This window comes from Perca fluviatilis, chromosome 21 (assembly GCF_010015445.1).
Source record: "Perca fluviatilis chromosome 21, GENO_Pfluv_1.0, whole genome shotgun sequence".
NCBI lineage: Eukaryota > Metazoa > Chordata > Actinopteri > Perciformes > Percidae > Perca > Perca fluviatilis.
Window position 1 is genome coordinate 14,499,173 of NC_053132.1, and position 23,512 is coordinate 14,522,684.

General features: G+C 39.0%; 1 protein-coding gene across 1 annotated transcript; it reads right to left on the minus strand.

Annotated features, from left to right (window-relative positions):
- Window positions 1-1,528: 1,528 nt before the first annotated feature.
- On the minus strand, window positions 1,529-23,414 carry LOC120551169 (nebulin-related anchoring protein). The gene is made up of 45 exons (XM_039788382.1): window positions 23,311-23,414; window positions 21,783-21,858; window positions 21,506-21,600; window positions 20,621-20,715; window positions 20,381-20,468; window positions 18,832-18,936; window positions 18,345-18,452; window positions 18,053-18,160; window positions 17,803-17,907; window positions 17,459-17,566; window positions 17,246-17,353; window positions 16,750-16,857; window positions 15,973-16,089; window positions 15,186-15,290; window positions 14,901-15,008; window positions 14,482-14,586; window positions 14,203-14,301; window positions 13,966-14,070; window positions 13,738-13,845; window positions 13,488-13,595; window positions 13,196-13,393; window positions 12,988-13,092; window positions 12,768-12,866; window positions 12,575-12,679; window positions 11,455-11,562; window positions 11,136-11,293; window positions 10,572-10,725; window positions 10,364-10,468; window positions 8,920-9,018; window positions 8,607-8,711; window positions 8,379-8,486; window positions 7,487-7,600; window positions 7,185-7,382; window positions 6,749-6,853; window positions 6,361-6,459; window positions 6,142-6,246; window positions 5,907-6,014; window positions 5,303-5,614; window positions 5,120-5,224; window positions 4,746-4,844; window positions 4,490-4,594; window positions 4,259-4,366; window positions 3,742-4,053; window positions 2,705-2,860; window positions 1,529-2,574 (listed from the first exon to the last, which is right to left on the minus strand). The coding sequence occupies exons 2-45, from the start codon at window positions 21,790-21,792 to the stop codon at window positions 2,296-2,298; spliced, it is 5,442 nt and encodes a 1,813-aa protein (XP_039644316.1). The 5' UTR covers window positions 21,793-21,858; window positions 23,311-23,414; the 3' UTR covers window positions 1,529-2,295.
- Window positions 23,415-23,512: the final 98 nt, after the last annotated feature.

A 23,512-nucleotide genomic window follows, 5' to 3' on the forward strand; every position in this document is an offset into this window, starting at 1 on the left:
GCGCGTAAGCACAAACGTGTGTAGGTTGATTATTAGTCAAATAAATAATAAATATGTTCTACTTACATATAGGCGCACTCTCCGGTCTGTTGGTTGTGCGAAGCAGTAAAAGCACTTCAGTTGTGGTGCCGCCCAGCGTGCTGCTAGCATTAGCAATCTCGTCTTCAGCATATTATTTTGGAAGCTTTGGTTTTTCTTTCTCGGCTGTTTTTAAATTTTCGCTTCCGAACCCCGCTTTTGCGTTTGTACTCCATTGCTCGTCTCTCACTTATAAGTGACTGTTACTTTACTGTCTTGAAACCTCACTAGCTAATTCTTTTGTGTGAATGTTGTTATTGCAGTAGCATGTCCATAATTACTATAACCCAAAATTCCGCGGGCACAGTTTTGAACATCAAAATCGCCCATTAATCCTTTTTTTTAACTACATTTCGAAATGTTTCATAGAGGTGTGAGTCAAACACTTTACGTTTGCGTATGTAAAACTGTTATGTTATTTAGTTGTACCGTTATTAATTTGGTAAATGTATGAGACACCATCGAGCGGATTATAGGCTCCTTGAATAAATACAGCCGCTTAGATTAGTTAGTAGATTCATTGCTGTTAACGTCAGATTGTTTTATATGATAATACTACTCATATGGACAGCAGTATGTTCTGTGCAGGGAGGCATTCACAGTCTGGCAGTAGCTTATGTTTATGTGAAAAATCTGCATGCAACGTGGTAATTAGCACCAGTATTAAACAACAGCTCTTGCATTAATACAATGCATTCACGTCTGCCTTCAAATGTATTGGTATTACAACATGTATTAAAGGAAGCAAAGGTTTTTCCAAACTATAAGATTATATGTCTTAGATAACTATTTTGGCATTCAGTCAGATATTCTTAACTTGCTCTTTCTAACTCTACAGGGGGACTCAGGTGAACCCTTGGTGTGTGAGCAAAATGGCACACGCTGTAGGCCTATCACCAGTGTGGTCAGCTGGGTGTGCTGAGTATAGGGTTGGGTATCGTTTGGATTTTTACGATTCCGAACTGGTAATTTTAAAACGATTCTGATTCCTAAACAGATTCTTGAAAAACTGAAAAATGACATCAAAGATGTAATAGGTTTACTATCGATAGCGATCACGTGCAGTGAATGGTTAATATGCTTTTATGTCCGTTTTGGTGAGCCCAGAGGGAAAATATGGCATTTTAAAAGTAGCCTACATTTACGGTAGCTATCTAATGGTAAACTACAAAGAAAGTGTGACATTTTTTATGTCCGTTTCAGAGCAACAGAGGGAAAATATTTCAGTCGACACATGTGGAACCGAAATTTGCTTTCTAATCCGGTCCGATTCAACCGCTTGGAGCCGGGTTTCGGTACCCAACCCTAGCTGAGAGGAACAAGCCTGTCCACACGTTTACAAGCTGGATCAAAAGCAAGATCAACTGAACTACATTAGTTCAGTATTTATTGTGGCGTTTACCCTAAACAATATCATTTATTTTGGGAAGAAAAACAGACTACAGCTTAGTTTGCCTTGAAAAAACAAAAACGTTTATTTTATCAGCAATAAAACCAAGCATTTACTCCCAGCCCAGCTTTGAGTTAAAGGGGCACGGATACGAACTCAAGAAGCTGAACCTGCCAGACAAAATGTAGATCACACATCACTTCAGAAGGCCTATACTTTTTCTCACTGAGTCTAGCTCAAAGTGCACTAGATTTGTAGACCTCGTAAGAAAACTACATGTTTTGCATGGCTGCGACAAGGTTTGTGCCTTGTTCATTTTAACATGCAGTCTGCGTTCATCTTTAAAGATTAAAAAAAATGATTTGCTGTGCTGGCCATACATCAATCTCTGGTCCAGCTTTGTATCTTCTAAACACACTCAATATACTTTATTAAATAACCTGAATTCAGTTTTGGTATTCTTGATGTTTTTGCTTTAACTGGTGTTGAACGTGGTCCGTCAGAGGCGATTTAACCCATTCAGAAGTTTTGATAAAATGTAAAACTTGTTTCTTTCTGAATTACTTTTTTGCTCACCACATACACTGACAATCCTTTTAACTAACTTGACAAGTCCTGTCTTGATTCAACATACTTAATCCCTTCCGTCAAATCATTATTTTACAGTTCATTGTTGCACCTACAGTAGCTCTGTTGTAACTCGGTGTGGCATCTCATGTAACTACAGAGTCATTTCATTAAAGTAGATACCACATAGCACCTGTAAAGTTAACACTTTCTGAAAGTGGCCATCTCTAAACACTATGATCTATACAAAATCCTCTGATCTACACGTCTTTTATCGCAGCAGCTTTACTAGACATGGACGTCTTGACTGTATTCTGGAGGGCAGCCGATGAAGACGACGAGGTGCTCTTTTCCATGGATTTGAACGAGGATGTGGTGGTGGTGGTGGACTTTTTCTGGACAGTCTGGATGGTCTTCTTCCTCTTAACATGAAGAACCTCCATGGCGTCCATGTTGACGCCTTGTTGAATCTCCTCACTGGTCTCCACCTGTTCTGAAGTCTGCTGTTGCTGCTGCTCCATCTGCTGCTGGTGATGCAGCTAATGGGAGAGTTAATAGGATAATTTTTAAGAAACTCAAATCTCTTTATTTTACTTAAATTTGTTCATCCCATATAGAAAAAGTTTATCCATAGTAAATTACTAGAATTCATCTTCCATGTTCCCTCACCATCATCATGTGCTGATAATTTGCAATAGCCTCGTCAGTGGTGACTCCCTCAGCCAGCCCCAGCTCTGCAGCCCGACGGGCCAGCTCGGCCTTATGGGAGCCGGGAGGGGTCCAGCCCACTCCTCTGATCCAGTTCAGGTCTGACTTGTAGTTCACCTGCAACAAAAGGGATCAACAGTTAGGGACATCGATATTGTAGGAATTACATTTGTTAAAATGGGCCTACAAGACGAATACTTAGATGTGGTCTTGCAATATTTCCAATCAAAGTGATCCCAAAAATCAACCAGTATTTTTACACTTGAATACTATCCTGCCCCAAGTTTACTGTACGTCACAGCAAACAAACAATTGCCTTTACACATCCCGCTGATATGGAGCAACATTAGCATTCACCATGGAGTCTTGTTTCTGGGCATCTGATGAATGTAAGTCCAATATTCACGGTCTTTTTAGCTCAGCATTTGGTTTCCACCAACTCCAGAGGGAAATATCGGGCTCTTTAGCTGCTAAATGCGCCACTGTGTTCACCAGCTAGTTGCCAACTGTCTGTCTGCCGTTGTTGTTGCTGGTGTTGGGAAAGTAGCGTACAGTCGTTTTTTTTGCTGAAAAAAACTACTTGCTGCTTTCTACTTGCTGCTGTAGTCGAAAACAACACTAATGAGAGTGGTTGTTGATGTGTTTAGGATATGCACAATGTAAGGATTAAAATCAACTGAAATATTACAGTATAGATTTTGACACAGGGTTGCTTTATAAGGGCAACAATATTAGCTAAAAATGCAACCTTAGGGACCTTATCATTTTAGTTTTTCTTTAGTGGTACATTTTACCAAAGAAATTTGTAATTAATGAAATTACCATAAAGTCATTGCCACAAAGTGAACCTGGGGTCTTCGAGACCCCTGATCTAAAGAATTCTTCAGTGTCACACAGATAGTAAATACATGTGAATTAAATGATTAGGCTTGCTGTAACAAAGCCACTTAGAAAACATTTTTACAATATACCCTACATCTTCATGCAGGATGTCTTACATCACTCTGCAGCTTGTAGGCCTGCTTGGCATGCTTGACATTGAGCTGCTCGGTGTCACAGGTGTAGTCGTGGAGCTTGCTGCGGTAGGTGAGGTCACTAGCCTGAGCCTGACTCTTTTTGGCCTGCAGGAACTCAGGCTGGTCGGCATGGATTTTGTAGTGGCCTCGGTCCTCCTTGGACTGGCGTTTGTACTCCAGGTTGCTCTGAAGTTTGCTGGCTGCCAGAGAGTGCACCATCTTAGGGTCGTCCTCCACACAGCGCAGTCCCACCTGCTGACCCTTCTCCTTCAGATGGGACTCCTTGTAGCGGAACTGTGGGAGGGAGAAAAACACAGTTTTCAGACTAACTAAGAACAAACAAAACTTCTACAGCTTAGTTAAAGTTCTTGTGACCAAAATGTTTTAGGGATTAAAATGACATGCAGCTACTTTTGAATACTCTGCCTTAAAATGAGTTAAATACTTTGATTATATAACAGGACTCAAATCTTGTCACAAACCAAACACATGAACTCACATCACTGGCAATATCTCTGGAGGCCTTGGCAGTTTGGAAGGGAATAGCATCCAGCCTCAGATCATAGCCCAGATGTTTCACCTGCTCCCCAGACGCCTTGTAAACTTTCTTAATGGGAGAATCATTTTAAAGATAAAAATGTCACAAAATGAAATTATTTTTTTTCAAGGTGGATTTGAAATCATTTGCTTGTATTTAGGATTGTGAGAAAGTATCTGAGCCGTGCCTTACATCACTAATCTGCTGGGCGTTCATCTTGGCTCTAACAAAGTCTGGATCATCCGAGTGTAAAGTGTACTTGTGCATGTCGTCATTCTTTCCAGATTTGTACAGCCTCTGCAGTGTAAAGACATGAGCAGGATATCAACATTGTCATTAGCATCACACAACATCCACAATTTTTGTGTTTAGGATTTTTCAGTTGGAACAAACGAAACGTAGAATGAGACTGAATTATTTCGTAAGCATGTTAATCTTTATACCCCACCTCACTGCACTGTTGATAGCTCGCCTTAGCATGGACCATATCAGGAGAGTCAGTCACTGAGGTGAACTTCAGGCTGTCTGGCAGCTGACGATACTTCTTCTGCATGAAGGAAGAAGAAACACACACACACACACACACACACAGACACACACACACAAACGGCTGAGACTTGTGTAAAAATGAGTCATTTTGTCATGTTTAAAGTAAAATGAACCATAGGCTTTATTTAGTGAACTCGTCTTGAAAAAATAGATATGGTCTGGAAGATTCAAGTGTAAGATTACTTATTTTTTTTCTAAATCCTGCTTACGGCCCTGTATGCTATAATGGACATATATAATATATATATAATACCATTTGCAACATCTACTCACATTACTTATAAGTTCTCCAGCCTTCTTTGCCGACTCCAGTTGAGGTGCACCCACACCGTCCCAGGCCACTCCTTTCATGGAATTGAGGTCTGACTTGTAGATTTTCTAGACATAAGGCAATAAAATGTGTCAGCCAAGTTACATAATATTAATAATTTTCCCTTCCTCAGCCACACCTCTCACCTCACTCTGCAGGTCATAGGCTGTTTTGGCCCACTTGACCTGCATGTTATCAGGAAGCACCGTGTACTCGTGCAGTATCTTCCTGTAGTCCTGCTCGCTGGCGAGGGCCTGGGCATTCTTAGCGGTCACCAGGTGAATCATGTCTTGGGTGAGGTGATACTTCCCACTGGCCGTAAGGGCGTCCTTGCGGTACTCCTGGTCACTGGCCAGCCGGCCCGCCTGCAGGCAGTGCAGGAGACGTGGGTCGTCCATGACGCTTTTGATCCCAATGTGCTTCCCTTTTTCCAGCAAGTGGTCGTGTTTGTACTTGTTCTGCAGAGATACAGAAGTAAGAGCTGTAGTTCATTGCAGTTCAGTGCAATAGCCCTGCTATAAATCCTACTTTTCTCAAGCTTAGAATGCACATTTTTAAACTTGGGGGTTTATTCAACTGTATGATCATTTTAAATGGTTGTACTGTGTGCTGCTGTATTTGGATGGATTATAGGCATTGGGCATGTGCATGTGCATGTGGTCTCTCTATAGGTGGATATTTTTGACAAATATTAGACATTTGTTTTTTTCAACTTCAGTTATAATGTTTTTAGGTCTAGTATGAACTCACATCACTGGCGATGCCTGTGGAGCTCTTGGCAGCCTGGAAGGGGATGTCCTGCATGGTGAGTTTGTAGCCCTGAGCCCTCAGAGTGTTCCAGGACTCTCTGTACTTGATCTGGATTAGAGAGATACACAACAAATGATCATTAACCTTAAAAATAACATACTATGAAAAAAGGTCACAGATGTTTACAGTATAATGTATTTGGTCTAATGTAAAAGGTCACAGGAACTTAGACTACCTCACTAAAGTTGGCTGCATTGATCTTTGCTTGTGTGATCTCTGGTCTCTCAGTTGTTACAGTGTAGTTATGCTGATCATTCACCCCTTTCTCTTTGTACAAACGCTAGGAGAGAGAGATATAAAACAGCATAGTATTGAAACAACAGGATTCACATGTGCAACTTCATTAAGCCAAGGTTACTAGAACAGAACTAAAAAAATGTGCTCAATGTCTCACTTCATTTGTGATCTGTCCACTGAATTTGGCATGGACGATATCTGGAGAGTCAGCGATAGAGGTGTGCTTGAAGTTGTACGGCTGCTGACGGTACTTTTTCTGTTACAGAAGAAACAACAAAGTTAATCTCTGTTACGATTTTGTAGATTTCAGGGTGAATCAAGTCGATTTTTTTGCATTCTTAACAAGGAAATCAACATTCAAAATCCAGAAAAATTGCAATATCAACACACAAGAGATGTTCATGATTACATATCATTCAATGGACTTTTTAAGATCTAGACTTACATGTAGGCAAGAGCAGCATTAAGTACTGTATGTACACTTAACAAATTGAAAAAGGAATAAAAAAAATATAACAGAAAACAGAGAAAATAAGATGTCCTACATCACTGATGAGGTCTGTGGCCCTCTTGGAGCCTTCAATCTGCAGAGCCCCAGTTGCGATCCAGGCTGCACCACGCAGGTAGTTCAGGTCAGAGCGATACACTTTCTGTGACAAACACACATGTAAATACAACTTTCAATAAACAAGACAAAGACTAAATATGCAACAAATTACTAAAGTGAAATACTGTATGTATTGTATTAAATATCTTTGATCAATCACTCCTTTAGACTTTGTGCTATCTATTACAGAGGTGACGCTACCTTGTGTGGTGGCTAAAACACTTTATTTATAATAAACACTTTGTTTATTAAATAAACTAACAGGAAAATCACTCACATTTAAACAACATATTTCAAAGTTTGTGGGTGTTGTATGTAAGATCCAATTGATCAAACATTGGTTGAAAAAGTGTACATTAAAATTTCTGTCTCACCTCACTCTGCAGAGCGTACGCTTTCTTGGCCGCCTGCACCTTCATGTCATCAGGATGCGAGGTGTACTGATGCAGGGTGAGCCTGTAGTCCTGATCACTGATCAGCGACTGGGCCTTTTTAGCGTGGGAGACCTCCAGCATGTCCATGGGCAGGTGGAACTTTGAGAGCTCCTTCGCTGAGTCCTGCTTGTACTTAATCTGGAGAGGGACAAAGGAACAAGGGAGGAAGAGAGAGGGTGTTTGTAACATAATATATTATTTGAATTATTATTTTTGCCTTCTGAGTAACAGTTAGCACTTACACCACTCTGCAGTCTGCTGGCATGGACCGAGTGAGCCATGTTAATGTCATCCTGCAGTCCCTTCAGTCCGATCATCTTTCCTTTGGTCTTCTCAAATTCCTCTTTGTACTTTTGCTGAAATGACAAATAATTCACTTTTAAGATGCTGTAGTGAAATGCTGTGTAAAGTGTTTTAAGGCATCAATGTGTTCAATAGTCAGTTCAACTAAAATGAATGACATCATGTACTGTACATATAAGTGATCTGCTGTTAAGACTATTATATAAAGAGATTTAGCTGTTCTTTAATCTGCTACCTTCACAAAATGCTACCTTCACAAAATACCTTAAAACATGGCAGTCTGATAATTATTACTGTACACATTAATGTGTCAGATGTGATGTGTGTTTGATGTGACGTAGTCATTGTTGCTGTCGCTCCATATCTGCTGCCTGCCTCTGTTATGTCTTGTATGTGCTTTCAATGTGGCCTCTTGAGACTCTTCTCTTTTACTTTGTCTACTTCATATTGTATTAACTGCATGGACTGATTTTATGCCATTGCCACTATCTGTGCGTCTATTTGTGTGCCATTTTTTTGTATGTTTTAACCCTTTTTGTTTAGGCCTGCTGTTATTATAGATGTAATGTAACTGATTTTAATATGTTAATCATTGTATTTTAGGATGCCTATTGTCAGCTGGCCGGGGACTTTACCTGGAAATTAGCCGTTGAGGCTAAAGCTACTCCTTTTACTGTATAGTTCATTAAAGGGGACTGTCCACAACATTATAAACTAACAAACTAAACTAAACTACTTTCTGTGTCAAAAGATAATCAGCAACTCAAACAAACAATTTTTAGGCCAACGGTGAAAATTACATAACGTGATAACAAGAAGTTGCAAGCTCACATTGCTGAGGATTTCTGTAGACGCTTTGGCAGACTGGAAAGGTATGGCATCCAGACGCAGCTTGTAGCCGCCATCACGTATCTTAGTCCAAGATTCTTTGTAACAGCTCTGAAAATGCAGATATATAAACTAAGTTCAAGACCTGATACACAAAAACAGCTGACTGGACTGATTTACTGGCTGTTTGATGGATTGTGTCTGTGTGAGTTCTTGTAAGTGTGGTTTTACCTCACTGAGGTTCATAGCATTGAGCTTGGCCTGAACCATCTCAGGCAGCTCTCCGCTAAGTGTGTAGTTGTGCTTCATGTTTTCACCCTTCTCCCTGTACAACCTCTGTAAGAAGAACACAGGGCATTACTGAACACTCAATATGTACCTCTATTATTTCTATATTAGACATTAGTGAAAAGAGATCACAAGTATACATGTTAGCAAGATGTGACAAATTATAATATTCATAGGTGACAGAAATACATCAGATTTACTGCATTTTAGTTGCATACTGTATCTGGTGAATTAAACAAATGAAAGCTGAACTTACATCAACAGCCAATTTGTTGCTGAGTTTGGCTTGAACCATCTCTGGAGTGTCTTCAATACTGGTATACTTCAGAGCACTGGCGTCCTGACGGTACTTTTTCTAGATAAGAAAAGAGTGATGAATATCTAAATACTGTCATAGTAAGATAAAGCCATAACAAGTGCACATGCATTTGATTGACAGTAGAGGGCACAGTATCATCACAAACAATTGAACTTGCAAATCGACTACCTGGCAAAATCCTTATATTTTTACTATATTTTTGTAAGATAGACAAATATACAGTACATACATAGATAGAAGTCTGCTCCGGAGGAACTCAAGGCTCTGTTTTATTTATGTACAGTCATTTCATGGTCTAATGTTGGTAACCCTGACTGGGATGACCCTTAAAATAAGTGGCTGCTTATGAAGAGGTTATGAATAGAGTCTGGTGTTTTCCAGTCTGCACTGGATGTGTCACAGAAATATCTTTATGTACCATTTGCAAGCATTTACAAAAATGGGTTTATCAAGTCTTTGGATAAGAAGGGTGTTGTGATAAAGAGGCAAAACGTTTAGGAAGGAGTTGACAGGACAATCATTTTGCTAGATTATTTTATCTATAGAAATTCAACAGACTCTTAAATCATTAGTTATCTCATCTGTGATATCTTCAAAATGTCTGACGACCTCTTGGGTTTGTTCCTCTAAATTTGTTAAATATAAACGTAACTCAAGGTTCATAAACAGATAAGATATCAGAGCTTGTACGTTTTCCTGATGAAGCTGCAGGGCCCTTATTCCAAATTATGAACACACTGAACTAAAAAGATGTGGGCACCAAGAAGCTTTAACACTTGGTGTTAATGAGGGATGCTTCACAGCTTTCCCTCAGAAGGTCTGGATGGTACAAATGACATTTTGTCAATGCATCCTGTGTTTCCTGATCTACCTTTAAGATCATAAGGAAAGAGGGAGCCCTAATAGTGAAGTTGGATCTTTTTTATATGTAACAGCTTCAGTTACTATAATCAGTCTGGTCTCTAGCCGGTTGTAGTCCACATACTTAACCCAGTATCTAGAGAACAGGAATGGTCCACGTCTCTTTAAATACATTCTGACCAAAGCTGTAAACCTAGATATGTGCTCTCCAGTCAGATGTTACACAATCATGCTCATCACTTTTTAATGCTCTCTGTGCTAATTTACCTACATAGCACTTCAGTGTGGTTAATCATATACTGCATGGTTATTGGTTTAAATTACATTTGACTTACAATACAATTAACCATAAATGAGGTAAATTTTAATGAAGGTTGAAGATGGAAACTGTTGCTGTGTGTTAGCATTTAACCATATAGGTGAGGACATTTATCTTTTTAATTAATATTACCCACAATTTCACCCCTTCACCTGCAGCTGATTTCAGCAGTGCATTCTGGGTCATAGGGTTGGAGGTTACCTCGCTGAGGAGCTCCCCGGCTTTCTTCGCCTGCTGGACATCGAGAGATTTTGAGGCCTCCCAGCCGACACCCTTCATCCAGTTCAGATCTGACCTGTACTGATTCTAAATACAGATACACACAGCTTTTACTTTTTACATTCCTGTAGTGAATGAATCATTTAGCATAAAACAAGTTGGTATTTGAATGTCTAATGATGATACTTACATCACTCTGTAGTCCATAGGCCTTCTTAGCCCAGGCAACGTTCATATCAGTTGGCAGAGTAGTATACTCATGAAGGACAGTCCTGTAGTTGGTCTCGGTTGCCAGGTCTTGAGCCTTCTTGGCATGGCTGATGTTCAGCATATCCAGAGAAACGCTGGGGACGAGATTGATTTCATACAGTAAAGAGTTTTGTTTCAAAATGACGCAAGATTTAAGGCCAGTTCTCATGGTTTTATGCTGAAGCAGTACTCTTTGATTATAACGTTACTATTTCAATGTAATTATCTATATTTTAAGAAAACGTCTATGATTCTTACCTCTGAAATTACTGTGAATGCTGAATTAAAACCTCTTTTAAAACAACATTCTTTTGGAATTTTAGAGCTCTTAAATCATCACATCAAGTGTTCTGCTGTTTTCTCTTACCAGCTATATAGCTTCAGTTAACTGTATTCACCTGGTGTATCAGGTGTGACATTATCCCTGATAAATTTAACCTGGTTCTGAAGTCCCAAGATTGGAGACAAGTGTTAAAAAAGGCTCCATCAAGGTCAAGAGCCTCACCTGTATTTGCTCTTAGTGTCCTCATAGTCCTTCTTGTAGTGGCGACCACTCTGTAGTTTAGTGGCCAGAGCAGAGTGGGCCATCTGAGAATCATCGCTGACTGACTTAATGCCAATCACCTTGCCTTTGTTTTTCTCATACTTCTCTCTGTATTTGACCTGAAAGGATACAAGATATTAGTGGTTTCACTAAAAAGCCAGTCTATGATTTTGTTTTGTAACATTGAAGTTAGAATATAGCATACATTATTGTATTTGAAAAAAAGAACTTTCTCCTCAGGCCAACCTTAAAGAGGCAGACTGATTTTAGAATAACTCACATCACTGGCAAGGTCTGTTTTGGCTTTAGCAGTGAGTATAGAGAGAGAGTCCAAATGCAGCTCGAAGCCCTTTTCCCTCTGCTTCTCCCAGTTGCTCTTGTACACTTTCTAAAATAGAAGAAGTAGAAATCTCAGTTAGGATTTGGTTGGTTTTAATATTCATTTAGGTTTCTTAGTCATTGGTCAATAAAATGTACTGTATATATATGAAACAAAGTTTATTTTGTGCCTGATGGGAACACCAAATAACTAAGAATGCTGCGTTGAAGACCATAATCAAGACATGTTGAACCAGTAGCTGGTCACACAATCTGAACTGTCTGATATACTTTACTGTACATCACAATGGAAACTTCCTCCTCAGCATTGAGCATGATTGTTGCCCAGTCACAATTAAAGTGAAGGGGCTGCTACTGTTCCGTATTTTCTTGACATAATAAATGTAGGATATAAATCACGGTAGTTTAAGTGCAGTGATCAACAAACTATTAATGTTCCAAATTGAGTCTATTTTTGCAAAGGCTTTATTGAAGTGCACCAGACATAATCATCATTGGAAAAGAAAACTGTTAGAGTCAACAGATTAGAACAACACGAGAAACAGTTTAACAACTGTATTAACTGTGGATGAAGCAATCCTTTCAAGGCTCTAGCCTTTAGTCACGTGTAAACTGGGTGGAGCTATGCCAGGAATTATGTAATACCACCAAACTCTATGGACTCATAAAAATGATAATCGGATAGGTTGTCCCACCCTAATAGGTACAACAAAACAAGCTCACACTGTCCTGATTAGAAATATAATTAGGCAACATACTGTATGTGAAAACACCCATGTGACTATGGGTGTGCAGGAGCTAGAATATAGAAGAACGCAACTATGATGTCCAATACTTCATTCAACAGAACAAGGTATATACTGGGGCTGCATGGGATGGAAAAAATATGCAATGTGTTCCATTTGATAGAATTTATTAAAATGATAAGAGATGTTACAAAACAAAGATTTAAGATAATTATCTGCTTAACAGCTTTAATAATCTTCATATTGTTGTATAACTCTTGCATACGCCAGTGTTATCATATATCTTCTCTTTGCAATGAAATTCACTGAACTTACCCCACTAAGAAGGTCGGCATTAGCCTTTGCTTGTCTGAAGAGGGGTTCATCTTTTGTCATGGTGTACTGGTGTATCATCTGTTCTGTGTTTGCTTTGTACGCCAGCTGAAAATCAGAATCAGATAGACATATGATATGAAAGTGAGCCATAATTAAAATGTACATAATTCTAGCTTTAAAGTGAAGACCTTACGTCGCTCTGCAGTTCCTGGCTCTTCTTGGCATGTTTCATGGAGAGATCATCTGCCACTTGGGTGAACCTGATGCTGTCTGCCTTCTGACGGTATTTAGTCTGCGATGAAAAGAGAAGTGGATACACTAGATAAACAGTGCATGTAATATAGTAATAGTAATATAGTGTATAGTCATTAACAAACTGAAATATGTACACACAAACACAATATTGTACTGACATCACTAAGCAGCTCTCCAGCTTTCTTGGCCTGGGTAACATTCAGACATCCTTCTGTCTCCCAGCCCACTCCTTTCATCCAGTTAAGGTCTGAACGATACTGGTTCTATGGAGCAACAGAAAGTGTCATTAACCAGGGAAAATACTTTTGTACTGCATTTACCATTTGAATAAATGACTAGGGCTCATCCCCTCCTCCCGTCTCTCACCTCGCTTTGCAGGGAATAAGCCTTTTTGGCCTGCTTGACCTTGATGTCATCAGGCATGACGGTGTAGTCGTGCAGCTTTGTGCGATACTCCAGGTCACTGGCGAGGGCCTGAGCCTTTTTGGCGTGGCTCAGGTTGATCATGTCCAGAGGAAGGCTGAACTGGGCCTGGCTCTCCTTGGAGCTCTTTTTGTACTCAATCTGAAGTTGTGAAGATAAAAAGGTTCATTTTAAGCGTTATGTGTGAAATGCATTTTAATGCCTGTAATTACTGATCAAAATGACTTCTGCTTACATCACTGCTCATCTTGGCCACGTGAAGAGAGTGTAGAGTCTTGGAGTCGCTCATGTTGACCCCCACTGCCTTTTCCTTGTTCTTCATGTAGGTCTCTTTGTATTTAATCTAAAACACATGTACTAAATTCATTTAATTTGCCAAATATTACATTTGATTAAACACTAAACACAGGTTTTTACTCAGACATTAGCTCTGTCTCACTAAGATTGTATCTCCCAGCAGTGGAGAAGAGTGTGTGTTTGCTTACATCACTTGCGAGGTCACGGGAAGCCTTAGCTGCTTTGACACTCAGGTCGTCCACACCGATGTCGCAGGCTTTAGACTTGGTTTTCTCCCACTCCTCCTTATATTTAATCTGGAGTGATACATTCAAATGATCAAATTATCATTTGAAGAATGAGAAGGGATTTTCTGTAACTATGTGATTGAGCATGCATGTGCATGCATACATGAGAAAATTTGTGCGGTAACTTACATCACTGCACAAGGCAGCATTGGCTTTGGCCGTTTTGATTTGGGGCAGGTCCTGGGATAGTGTGTACTGATGTTTGGTATTTTCGTAGCCTTTTTTGTAATTTAGCTAAAAGACACATGATTAACACATTTGAACTCTACACTCAGTTCAGCGATCATTAGTACAGTGTACAGCTAAAATCTGCTGATAAAGTTGGTATGATCATCATCAATCCTTGTTATAAGGCAGTTTACTTACGTTGCTGACAAGCTGAGTGTTTTTCCTTGCTAAAACAATCTCAGGTGTGTCTGTCGCTTGACTGTACTTGACCTGGTCAATGTGTTGCCTGTAGTTCTTCTGCAATCATATAGGAATTTTTTTTCAAATAATAAATGTACCACATAAGATGATCCACCTTACTGAGAAAAAATATTTGTATAATTGTAATGTTTTTCAAGGCAATTCTGATGTAATTTGCATATAGGAAAAAGAAGAAGAAAAAAAAGACACTTATGGATTGGAATTGAGAAAACTCACATCTTTTAGTGGGTCAAGTTTCCTTTGGCTTTGGTAGCCTGGTGTGAGGGTGGCTGGGTAGTTGTATTCACCCTGCTCCTGTTCACAGGCTTGTTTATACGAAATCTGGAATTTACAAGAATACTATATCAGTGATTTTATTCTCTGGCACATCAGTTATTTTTTTGTCAAGTTTCATAATTCAATCCTCATCAAGTAAACATCTGCACATACATTTTATAATAAATACTGATCATGCTTTTTTCTGAAAAAGAGAATAGTAGGTGAAGGAGAATAGTTATCTAAAATCCAAAATGTTAGCCCTTGATAACAAAACTGGATCCAAGCAGAGCCAATTTAAATATGATGTTGTATGTAAATATTATTTGCATTGATATTTAATGAATTTCTATCATAAGTCCATGAAAAACAAGGCTTACATCACTAGCCAGTTTCCTGGCTTTCATGGCATGCATGGTCTTCTTATCGATTCCTGAGTCTCCATGGTGGCCCTTCATGTCACTGATGTACTTCTCTTTGTATTTGTTCTTTTAAAAATATAAAAAGATGAAAACTAAAATCAGTATGCAGGATTGTATGATACAACCATAATATCCACACATGTGCCCTTATTAGATATTATTATAAGTTTCTTTGTACTTATTTGTAATTTATAAAAACAACGTGAAATAAATTACTTGATTGAAAAAGTCTGTCATGCTTACATCACTTGTGAACTTGGCAATTTTAGCAGCATTTTGAAACTGTGGTGTCTCACAGAAATTGATGCTGTGACCTTTGGTGTTCTCCAAGTCCTTCTTATACTCCACCTGTTAGAAAAGATGAAAAATGACAGCAGCTGCTTTGTAACATTTTCCATTGCAACACCGTTTTTTGTTGTTGAACAGTCGGAGCTTTTGTTATGTGCTAAATATAAAGTGCTTGCCGCTAATCAGTCACCATCACTGACATGCCATCATAACTCATCAAGTCACTGAGACAAACCTTTAATCTTAAATATGCTTCGCTAAGCCTAAATGTGACTTGTCAGCTTTACCATTAAAATACCACACAGGGAGAATTTTGTCACCTTTGAATGGTTATTAGAGTTAAATCCAAACATTGTTCACTGTTCACAGACAAGCAAAGAACTAGTGGCATTTCAATGTCATGTTCCCAAGCCCCAGAATAGTTGCTTAAGAGTAAAGCACTGTGCTCCTGTCTGAGCTAATGAGTAATATTAGTTTGACGGGATGTCCTGTGGCCTTGGAGGTAAGCTGTAACCACACCGGACAGATATGAGAGAAATGCTGAAAATGCAAGTTGGGTGACTTCATGTCTGCTGGAAACTGACACAGTATGTCCAATATATAAGCTCTTAAACATGCACACATGCACTGAGCAACAACATGTTTACCAGTAAATGCTTTGTCATTAAGCTAGAAATAAGATAAAAGCCTGGATGAAGTTCTGGTCTTTGCCTTGAGAGCAATCACTCACAAACAAACTCACTTCACTGACAATCTTGTTAATCTTTCGGGCGTTCTTTAGTGCCAGATTGTCCTCGGATGTCAGGCTATGGAAGTGTGAGGTGCCCTTCATCTTGTTTAAGTCCTTCCTATATGTTAGCTGCAAAGAGATGAAAGATGATTGAGTTAGGAGGACAATATGTTGCGTTTCTTTTCTTAAGATTATTGTTTGGGCATTTTTAGGCCTTTATTCGACAGGACAGCTGAAGACATGAAAGGGGAGAGAGAGGGGGAATGACATGCAGCAAAGGGCCACAGGTTGGAGTCGAATCCGGGCCCACTGCATCGAGAAGTAAACCTCTATATATGGGCGCCCGCACTACCAAATGATACTACAGACACCCATATGTTGCGTTTCTGTAGGAGATTAGCGGTGCACATACATGCACACACACACACAGTCTAATTTAGTCAGTGTGGACAGTTTAAAGAATGACAATACACAGGGACGCTTTCACATTGTAGTATTCTGCCCAATGATGACAAGGCCAGATGATGGATGAAGCTGTAGCTCTTACACTCTTCACTCTGTTATGTTTTGACAGCATTTATAACCGGTTCACATGGTTAAACAATGCATACAGGCTTTATTTTTAGACGGACAAAGCTTCCAACTATTTTCATGTCGGACTCAAGATGTATTACAGTCTCATGAAGGTCCTACTTTATGTGTATGAAAAATATGGTATTTACAGTGTATAAGCACTGCAATAAGTTTGTTTATTCTGTAAATCAATGTTGCTGTCAGGTTGATACTCACATTGCTAGCATTTTCCTGAGCCTTCTTTGCCAAATGATAACCAGGAGTGATCATGGCAGGAAAACTTCCTTTGCCCCGTTGCTGCTCATACTCCTCAGTATAGGCAATCTGCAAACAGAGGATAACTTATTTCTAATTCCAAAATTACAGGAAGTAATACAAATAATTCAAAAAGTGGATTGAAATTAAATCATACAGGATGAGGTGTCAATAACATTAACACACCATTGTGGGCCTGAATCCCAAACTATGAAAACCTAAAAAATAAAAAGATGTGCCTAAGTGCTGTAATATGCACACCATGTATCCTCTTAATTTTGGGGCTTGGATATGACAAGGGACCTCTGTTGTCTCTGCCTACAGTATATTTTCTGTCATTAACTCACTGTCATTAATTAAAGACAAAAAAACTTTAAACAGCATATAAAAATAATGTTGTGTCCTATATGGTTTTACATTAAACCTATTAAAAAAACAGTAAAAGTAAATGTCCTACCTGGCTGAAGTTCTCTGCGTTTTCTCTGGCGTGAACTGCTTCAGCTACTGCTGCCTCAGTGCTGGCTTTACCTCGTATCTCCTGTTCATACATCTGACGATACTTTATCTGATTGGGCACCCATTAAAAATCCATTACCAACCTATGATCAGAGGTCTGCAACAGTATTTGTATGCATTCAGTATGAGTGTATATTTTATACTGGCTACTTACATCACTGGCCTGCTCACCAGCCTTCTTTGACATCTTGTATCCAGGTGTAAGATGTGCAGGAAAGCTACCTTTACCTCTCTGCTGCTCATACTCTTCTGTATAGGCATACTGGAGGAACAAAAGCAATGGTTCAGGCACACACCTACAAGGTTTTTGTTTTTAGATACATTTTTTGGGCATTTTGGGGGGTGCACGCTCTACCAGGTGAGCTACCCAGGCGCCCGAACCTACGTGATTTTAAAGTTAACAGTAAAATACTGTAGTACTGCTTTGTAAACTGCTCTAAAGTGAGATACAACACAATAAGATATTATTTAGTCACCATGAAAGACTTAAAAGCTTACATCGCTAACAATTTGTCCTTGTTTCTTGGCCAGAAGCACCTCCGGGGGGTCAACAAACGTGGTGTACTTTGAAACTCTCTCCTCATGTCCTTTTTTATATTCCAGCTGCAAATAATAAAAACAAAGAACTTGATTTGGCTCATTATAACGTTGCAACAACCACTGACAGAGACACATATTCACCTCAAACAAATTGCTTCGATTTTAGCTATTTGGTCCGGAACTGTATTATAAAAAGGAATTCACTTACGTTACTGGCCAGAGTGTTGGCTGTCTTAGCAGCCTGGTAACCTGGTGTTATCATGGCAGGGAAGCTGCCTTTTCCTTTGGACTGCTCATAATCTTGTGTGTACTTCACCTGCCAAATAAGCACAAAATCAATCAAGGCATTTGACCAATGTTGATGCAAAATAGTTTCATTTTGTCTGTTAGACATTTACACAATCCACACTAGCAACAGTGGCTCTTTATTTATTTAAAGACACAAAAATAAACCATATTTAGCTTTTATGAATAAATAAATAAATAAAAAGCGTCCTCACATCACTGATGGTCTTCTGGGCCTGAGACATTGTTACTATCTCCTGGTTGGTCACCATGCCTGAGTACCATGTCTCCTGCTGTGAGAACTCAGACTTAGACTGAAAGGCCTGTTTGGATATAGAGGACAAACTTATTCATTTCCAGCCATTCACAAGACACATAATACTTTACCTGTCGTGCCTGTTGGACCTTGTTAAATCAGCCACCCAGCCCTGCTTTACTTAACCTCTATTAAATGATGGTAACAAGTGACAATTCACTACATTGTAAATAAATCTGTCTACACAGTTGTCAGCAAAGCCCACATTTCTTTTAATCAATCAATTTATTTGTTTCATGAAATCTACAAGAGAGTAGATGAATGCTGTTTGCAAAGAAGGTCAATGGTACAAGGAACAAAAAGAGAAGTAGGACTGTTTGATCTGAATTTGGGCTGAAACTCCCTTTAACTGGGTGTATTGGCCAGTTGCTCTACCAGGACCTCACCTGGCTGGCCATCTGACTGGCTAGGCGAGCCTTCTCCAGCTCCATGGACCTCATGTCATGGTGGAAGGTGGACATAAAGCGCTCGCCATCTTCGCGATACTTCAGCTACAAGTGCACATAGACGACAAGCATTAAGCCAAGGCCAGCACACATTTGCACGTACACACGTCAGACATAGACATGTTTAAAGCATCCACTTTGGTAGTTGGATGCATAAAAATGACAACAAATAAGAAAAGCTAACTGTCAGCCCACACTGATATTACCCTGACTAAAGACCCACAGAGCAACACATCACTCTATTCTTATGTTGTCTACTTCAAACCAGACAACCTGAGCTCACATGCTTAATGACGAAGGGATAATATTAGTGTGCTGTAATAATAACTGAGATGTTCCAATCAAGAAGCTGGAGCTGCCAGGAAAACTAATATAAGCATAGCTTGATTGCTGGGTATAAGAGTGACTTCTCTGGAGCATCATTGCTAAAAGGGCTAACAATAAATACATGACAGGACTTTCTATCAAAGCTTAATGTAAACTTTTAATATCAGCCATTTTAAAAACTCACTGAAGACAAGTCAAGTATCACCAAGGAACTAATGAAAACAAAATCTCTGCATGTTAACCAAAGCAAGATATTTTAAAGAGAGTTCAGTGGACAGGGTTGAGGGTCACTTACAGTAGCATGATCTGAAGTCAGCCCTCAGATTAAATATCAACAAGTTAAGTCCTATATCTTTAGCGGCATAAAGCAGTAGCTGATGAGCTTGCTAGCCCACTGCTAATATATGCATGAAAGCATTGCATGAACTCGTAGACACAGACAGACACAGACAGACGGGAACAGGTGGCAGGGCAGAGGAGAAGAAGGGATGCAAGGCTGTGTATCCTGATGTATAATTTTAGCCCCCTAAAGCATAAAGTGGGCTAAGCAGAGGGGGTTGTCTCGCCTCTGTCACAGGAACAGAAATAACCTGAGCTGCACTCTCCATTCCACACCGCTGCCGTCACCATAGACTTAGAGTAGCTGTCTACCTCTCTCTCGTCCACTTGTAAAGACAGAATTAGACCTTTTTTGATCTGACTGTAATGGATACATCTGCTTTGGGCTCCAATCTTGAACTTTCTGATTGTATGTGTGTGTGTAGGTTAATAGATCTGATTCATCTGTGAGCTTATCAGTGGTTGTGTGTGATGAATTGAAAAGCAGGATTGTGCATTTCCAACTACATTTTCAAATTTTTTAAAACAATTTGCCCATCCAAAATATTGTTGTACTTAATGAGAATAATATTGGTATACTATTGACAAATGTAGGTATATTTAAATTCAGTTGTAATGCATGCATCAATCCTTTTTTTTAACATAAACAATGACCATTATGAATAGCAATCTCATGACAAACCAATGATACATGGTCATTTCACTCATGGCATTGACATTGACTTATGTCAGCCTGTCAACAATACACCATGGCTAAGATCAAGGCTGAAATATTTTGTCTCATGTTGCTGCTTGTGTGTTTTTGCATGTGACATCATCTCACCTCACTGCTCGCCTTGCTTTGCTTCTTTGCGTTGACGTTGATGGGGGTCTCATAGACACTTGTGAATGTGTTGTTCCTTGGATTGTGTCTGGACAGATGAGATATGAAAAAAAGACGATCATTTTAATCACCAATTTTAAGTTAATGGAAACAAAAGGAAAAAGGAATTTATTTTCACACTCGCCCCTAAATATAGATTTTTGATCAGTTTTGGGGATTATGCTGGTGCTTAGTACTTACACAGAGCAGTATGGCCTTTTCTTGTGGCTGACAAAGTTATTGGCAGTGAGCACCATCTTACAGACATCACAGTGAAAACACGCTTTATGCCAGTTCTGACAGAAGAAAAGACAAATCACATTATTTTAGAGGGTCCTTAAAACTGAATTATAAAATCTAAATTTGGACTTCAATCTAGTTTATCATGTGGAGACAGAAAAGGTTTAAAACTTGGTCATCTTATTTCTGTTTACATATTATTAAGACAGCTTTAAATGAACAAGGCCCAAAATAATGGCAGGAATCACAGCATGATCTTCCAACTGGACTTGCTGACTTGTTCTTAAATATCCCGTAGCTTTCATGCGATTGTTAAACTGTATACCTCTTGCTTTTCATCTCACAGGTTTTTTTTACATTTCATAGCAGCATCCTGTGAGAGCAATGTAGATGTTTTTCATGCTGCATATATTACAACGTAGCGATTGGGAATGCATTGTTACTCATTTTACATCAAACCTATGCTCGGATCCATAGCACATTAAAAACTTTTACTTAAAGAAGTATGTCATTTTATATATACTTTATGTGTTAAAACTAGTTTCTTGGCAGACTTTTTGCACACTGAGCAATGTGTTGTATTTGACGCAAATAAATCCTTGGTATAACTTAAATGTTGACATATTCAGGTGAGCAATGTGTTCTGAGAGAAGTTGATTTATAAAAATATAAAATCCAGTGCCTCAGCTCTTTTGAAAGATTGTACCATGCATTACATAGTTAATACTGACTTTCTTGTTACTTTTACAGCCGTTTTAAGTATTTTATTTTGAAATTGATTTTTAAGATTAAATGCTCAAAAGACATTAGAAACTTTCTTGCAATCACAATATTTCTGTGTATTACCTGGTCAATGCAGTTGATCTTCTCAGCCGGGTAGACCACAAACCCACACCTGGCACAGGTCTGCATTGTGAAGGCTTGTTCTTTTCCCAAAAAACCTTCAAGAAGAGTATTAGAAGAAGTGAACTAATGAGAAATGTTGGCCAAAAACAAGAGTCAGGTCAGTCAGGCGACAGTTTAGTGGAGGAACTGGCAGTGACTCCCCAACAGTTGTGGTAGTGTGTCTCTGGTGGTGGTAAACTTAGCTCTGTGACTGTGAAACTTTGAAACTGTCTCTTACTTGACACCATGTCCTATGATGGACCAACCCCCTTCCATGTACCATGGTAGAAGACTGGCTAAATCCAGCTGTCTGTCTGCAGGGAAAGAGAGGGGGACAGAAAGAGAGAAAGAGGTCAGATGTCACTGTATATGTGTTAACGATCCTGAGTTGGACAGCTAGTTCAACTTTGGGCATCTCGCCATGACACTAAGACATAAAAACATAATACATTGTGCAATAGTTTTACTTAGCTTCATTAGCTAACTATGTTGACACATCAAAATAATTTAACTATATCACTTTTTAGCAGCTCTTGATTTACTTACAAAAAAAAGTGCCACGGGAAAACTGCACAGGAATAAATATGGACATACAAGAAGAAAATATTGACAACTAAACAGACAACAAAGTTAAACATACACAAAAAGTGTAATGAATTCCCCAAAACAGCCAAGAAACTGGCTTATCAGACTACAAAAGTTCCTCGGGATCAAAACCATATTGACCCTAAGGAAGAGCGATGTGCAGTCAAAATGCGTTTGTCAGTCAAAATGCGTTTGTCTTGTTTTTAATCACAAAGCCACTTTAATAAAGGCTTCTTTTATACCAAAACAAAAAGAAAATGCTGTGCCTTGACTTTTTGGGGAATTCATTCATTCTTGTTGACAATAATTGCCTCTTTAAAAATACCAGTTTCTCTCAGTTTAGGAAAAAACAAACAAACTGAGATTTCAGAAAAAGTGCAAATAATATTAAGCCTCCTTACTTTCTTTTATTTAGATCCTAACGTGCCTTGACATAGCACAACATCCAGGTTTTATCAATGGTGCTGTTACTGTCCATACTGTTTTTTACTTGATTGTAAATGGATCACCAACTCAAGGAGTCAAGCACTACTGCTTATCTATTACTGGCCAGTTTGGCTACTCAGTGGTTGTAATGTTTTGATTAATTTAATGTATGTGTTTTTGTTTTTTTATATGCCTGTTGTATGCAAGTTGTTGTATGTTAATTGTATTTCTATTTACTGTTTTTTTTCTCTGTCACTCCTCTATTGTTACGTAGTGAGTGATTATACTAAACTTAAAACAAAAAGTAAGGAAATTTGTGTTTGGTAGATTATTTCTCTGTGGTAACAATGCTTTTTGGCAATACATATTATACCGTTGGAAAGTCTGTTTAGTTCACTTTCAAATGGTGCCCCATTTGTAAGGAACATGCATTTGTGGGATGAGAAACAGAGCTGAGTATGTTGGTTGCGCCCATGAAAGAAATTGTCAAATCTCCACCAAACACAAATTGCCTTACTTTTTGTTTTAAGTTTATATGTTGGTCGTGGCGGCTAAACAGCTCATGGTGTTTAACTTATCCACATCCAACAAAACGTTATATCCTGACTGGTTTTGCTTTACCATATTCCTACACGTAAAATAACACATTCAACTAGCTAGCTAGCTAGCTAGCTATATTGCAGCGAAACGTTTGGTAGCCAGGTAACGTTAACTAGCTAGCTAGCTAACTCCCCAGGATAATCAATTTATCTTACTTAAAGAAACGCCCAACGGAGTTCGTCCTGACGATAGCTAACTTCTCTCTCAACGGCCACTCTACAACTTGACAGTTTGCTCTCTGGCAATACTGCCAACTCCACTCAATTCAACGTCTTGGAAATCTTAACGTTAGTTTAGAAATGTCTTATTTCGCTCTCCCTGTAGAGCGTTACACACCTGTCTGTTGGGAGGGAGGGG